General features: G+C 45.0%; 1 protein-coding gene across 1 annotated transcript in view; it reads left to right on the plus strand.

Moving 5' to 3' along the window:
- The window catches only part of LOC138859359 (uncharacterized), a 244,253-nt gene that overhangs the window by 29,903 nt on the left and 209,350 nt on the right, over positions 1-5,000 (plus strand). Inside the window, exon 3 of the mRNA XM_070114171.1 lies at positions 1,154-1,215. Coding sequence (XP_069970272.1) covers positions 1,154-1,215 — 62 coding nt within the window. The remainder of the gene's footprint in view (positions 1-1,153; positions 1,216-5,000) is intronic.

The following is a 5,000-nucleotide window of genomic DNA, read 5'->3' on the forward strand; positions in this document are numbered from 1 at the left end:
GTGGAGAGGAGGGAGGAAGGAAGGAGAGTGGAAAAGGGAGGAGGGAAGGAGAAGGAGAGGCGAGAGAGAAAGGAGAAGGAATAGGGGGAGAGAGTAAGGGAGGGAAGGAAGAGAGTGGAGAGAAAGAGTGAAGAAATGAGAGAGAAAGAGGAGGAAGGAAGAAGAGAAGTGGAGAGAAGGAGGAAGGGGAAGAGTGTGGAGAAAGTGAGCGACACAGAAAGAGAAGAGGAGAGAAGAGAAATAGAAAGCGAGAGAGAGAGAGAAGGAGAGGGTTTTAGAGAGAGAGAGAGAGAGAGAGAGAGAGAGAGAGAGAGAGAGAGAGAGAGAGAGAGAGAGAGAGAGAGGGAGAGAGAGAGAGAGAGAGAGAGAGAGAGATAGAGAGAGGGAGAGAGCAAGGACAATTTGCTTTCCTCTCCACCTGCCGAGCGAGAAAGCGTCACCTGCTGTAATGTCAGTGCCTTAGGCTATACTACTGACCCTCTCTCCTTCAGGTCTCCTTCTTATTATGTTTACTTATTCATCTGTTTGTCTCTTTGTTCATTTGTTTCTCTTCGCATGACTTATCATAAAAATTATATGATTTCGATTGTCATCTTTTGTTCTTTAACCTGTTACTACTTGTTATTATGGTCATAATACCTTTTTATTTATTTAAGTTTATTATTGTCTGTATTATTGTTATTACTACCATTTTATCATCGTCATTATCATCACTGTTATTGCTATTATCATCATCGTCATTATCATTATCATTACCATTTTTATCATTACTTCCCTTTCTTGATATATATTTTCAACTTCCATTTCCCGTCTCTTTCTTCCTCCTTCATTCCTTATGTAATTACATTTCTCTTCCCCAACTACCCTTTTACACAAGTACCAACATCCCACCCATTAATCCACGCCCCCCAAAAATGTACAAACACAACATAAAGAATAAAAAAAAAATCAAAGAAAGAAAGAAAAGACAAAAAGCAAAAATAAAAAACAAAAAAGAAAAATCAAAGAAAGAAAGAAAAGACAAAAAAAAAACAAAAAAAAAAAAAAACAATGCATTCCCCCCATAAACAAACACAGGAAGCAAACACAGCGCCAGGCACCAGAGGCAGGACCGTCATGCATGCTCTAATTACTGCTTCCTTGCCCATTCCAGGAAGCGTATGCGAGGACCCTAAGGCAACGGCGAGGAGGGCAGGGCAGGAGCGGCTCAGACAGGTAAGTGGTTTGAGGATTTTTATTATCGTGAGGATCCTGACCATTGTGATGCTGAGAGGAAGAATCTTTTTGGGGGGGGGGTGGGTGGGGGGTGGGGGGTAGGGGTTGGATGTAAATGTTTATATCAGTTGGGGATTTTTTTTTTTTTTTTTTTTTTTTTGGGGGAATTATGGGATGTAAATGTTTATGACCAGTTGGGATTTTTTTTTTTTTTTTTTTTTGGGGGGGGGGGGGTTATGGGATGTAAATGTTTATATCAGTTGGGATTTTTTTTTTTAGGGGGGGGGGGGGTATGGGATGTAAATGTTTATATCATTTGGGATTTTTTTTAGAAATTTATGGGATGTAAATGTTTATATCCAGTTGGGATTTTTTTGGGGGATGGCGGTTATGGGATGTAAATGTTTATATCATTTGGGATTTTTTTTTTTTGGGGGGGGGGTTATGGGATGTAAATGTTTATATTAGCTGGGATGTTTTTTTTATTGATATTGCTGTGATATCGCTATTATTCTTACGAAGGTTAAGGTGATTGTGTGTGTTGTGCTGTTAAAAAAGATGTTTTTTTTTTATTATTATTATTTTTCATTTCTGTTTGTGATTAATGCTTTCCTTCCTCATATTACCTCAGATTCTTTTTATGGTCTGTTTGCGTTTTCTCCCTCCCTTTTTCTCCCTTACTCATTTCTCTCTCTCTCTCTCCCTCTCACACTCACTCTCTCTCCCACTCACTCCCTCGCTCCCTCCTTCTCTCTCTCCCACTCACTCCCTCTACCCCTCCTTCTCTTTCTCACTCACCTCTTTCTTTTTCCTTGCCTTGCAACTAAGTTCTCTCTCTCTCTCTCTCACTCTCTCTCTCTCTCTCTCCCTCTCCCACTCTCTCTCCCTCTCTCTCCCCCTCCTCTCTTACTCACCCATTCACGCCGCCCCCCTCCCGCCTCTCTCTCTCTCTCTCTTACTCACCTCTTTCTTTTTCCTTGCCTTGTAACTAAGCTCTCTCTCTCTTTTTCTTCCACTCACTCCCTCTCCCCCTCCTCTCTCACCCACTCACCTCTTTCTTTTTCCTTGCCTTGTAACTAAGCTTTCTCTCTCTCTCCTTTTCCCACTCACTCTCTTACTTACCCATTCGCCCCCCCCACCTCCCGCCTCACTCTCTCTCTCTCTCACTCACCTCTTTCTTTTTCCTTGCCTTGTAACTAAGCTCTCTCTCTCTTTTCTTCCACTCACTCCCTCTCCTCCTCCTCTCTCATCCACTCACCTCTTTCTTTTTCCTTGCCTTGTAACTAAGCCTTCTCTCTCTCTCACTCACCTCTTTCTTTTTCCTTGCCTTGTAACTAAGCTCTCTCTCTCTTTTTCTTCCACTCACTCCCTCTCTCCCCTCCCTCTCTTACCCTTCACCTCTTTCTTTTTCCTTGCCTTGTAGCTTGTCTTTCCCTCTCTCTCACCTTTCCCACTCCCTCTCTTACTCACCCATTCGCCGCCCCTCCCCCTCCCGCCTCACTCTCTCTCTCCCTTTTCCCACTCCCTCTCTTACTTACCCATTCGCCGCCCCACTCTCCCCTCCCTCACTCTCTCTCTCTCTCTCTCACTCACCTCTTTCTTTTTCCTTGCCTTGTAACTAAGCCTTCTCTCTCTCTCACTCACCTCTTTCTTTTTCCTTGCCTTGTAACTAAGCTCTCTCTCTCTTTTTCTTCCACTCACTCCCTCTCCCCCTCCCCTCTCACCCACTCACCTCTTTCTTTTTCCTTGCCTTGTAACTAAACTTTCTCTCTCTCTCTCTCTCTCTCTCTCTCTCTCTCTCTCTCTCTCACCCCTTTCTCTACTCACTCTCTCTCCCTCCCTCTCTCTCTACTCACCTCATCTCTCTCTCTCTCTTTTTCCCTCTCTCCCACTCCCTCTCTTACTCACCCATTCGCCGCCCCCTCCCCCCTCCCGCCTCACTCTCTCTCTCTCTCTCACTCACCTCTTTCTTTTTCCTTGCCTTGTAACTAAGCTAATAAAACGTGCTCCCACTGATATCGACTGCTGCCGTCTGCGAATCCACCGCAATGAATTATTGGTGTTTCGAAATTCTTCCCGAGGCTTCAACCAGCTGCTTCGGACGGGGGCGTGAGGGAAGGGGTGGGGAAGGGAGAGAGGAGAGAAAGGAGGAAGTGGAACAGAAAGGGGCAGGAAAGAGGAAGAAGAGAAAGAAAGGAGGAAAATGAAGAAGAAAAGGGGAGAGAAAGAGGAAGAAAAGAAAGAGGAAGAAAGAGGAGAGAGGATGTGGAGAGGGGGAGAAGGAAAGGTGGAAAGAAAAGGGAGGAGGAAGAGGGAAAGAGGAAGAAGAAGTGAAGAAGAGGGGGAGGAGGAGATAGAGAGAAGAGTAGAGAGAGGGGGTTGGAGAGAGGGGGGAAGAAGAAGAAATTGGAGAGAGGGAAGAAGGAGAGAGGAGGGAAGAGACGGAGAATGTGGAGGAAAGAGAAGAGGAGAAGAGGGAAGGTGAAAAGGGAACAGGAGGGGAAAGGGGGAACATGTAAGGGGAAAAAGGAACGGAGGGGAGATGGGGAAAAGTGTGGGAGGAAGAGGGAGAATGGAGGAGATAACGTGGGGGAGAGGGACAGGGAAAGAGGGGCTGACACAGAGGGGAGCATCTAGAGTGTGGGTGGGTGGGGGGAGGGGTAGTGGCGGAGGTCAAAGGTCAAAGTTACAGGCGTGTGTCCATAGGTGGAAACATTGGCAAATATGCACGATTGTGGGCGTTTACAGGGCCGTGTCTGTCCTTTCTTTTTTTTCTCTTTCATTGTCTTTCCTTTTTCTTTCTTTCTGTTAGTGAGTTTCGACAAGTATAGAGATGATGGGATGTGTGTGGATATGTTTAGATAAACACACACACACACACACACAAACACACACACACATGCACACACACAGACACACAGACACACACACACACACACACACACACACACACACACACATGCACACACACAGACACACACACACACACACACACACACACACACACACACACACACACACACACACAAACACACACACACACACACACATAAACACACAATCACACACACACACACACACACACACACAAACACACACACACAAACATACCCACACAAACAACACAACAACCATCCCCTTTCGCACAAACACCACACACCATAAACACGCAATCCTAACGCACAAACACACTTACACCCACACGCGTGCATAAGCAATATCCACTCCCACAACCCCGCGCGACCGACACCCCTCCCCCCCCACTTACACATGTTAAAAAATTAAGGAGAGCGTGGTCGTGTAGCCAAGATTTTGTGGATTACCACCCTCTTACAACCGCCATGATACGATAAAATGCGCTTTACATGCCAGCCGACATGGAGAGTAAATAAAATGCAGGTATTTTCGCGTCCGAGGAAATATCTGAGGATTTGTGGCGAGGTAATATATGTTGAAAAAAAGAAAAAAAGAAAAAAAAAAGTCAAATTGCAAAGTAAACACATTAGATGCCAATGGTGGTTTTATAGGACGTATGCAATAAGAGACTTGGGGGTTAGTGTGCATATTTCAGCTGAAGTATTTCCGATAATCTTGAATTCGAATAGAGGCTTCAGAACTTTAGAAAAGGAGAGATGGAGGAGATAGCGTGGGGAATATTGAAAGAAAGAAAGAAAGAAAGAAAGAAGGAAAGGAGAAAGGGAGAGACCCGAAGGAGAGGGAGAGAGAGAGAGAGAGGGAGAGAAGAAGAGGTAGAGAGTGAGAGGGAGAGGGAGATATAGAAAGAA

This window comes from Penaeus vannamei, chromosome 35 (genome assembly GCF_042767895.1).
Source record: "Penaeus vannamei isolate JL-2024 chromosome 35, ASM4276789v1, whole genome shotgun sequence".
Taxonomy (NCBI): domain Eukaryota; kingdom Metazoa; phylum Arthropoda; class Malacostraca; order Decapoda; family Penaeidae; genus Penaeus; species Penaeus vannamei.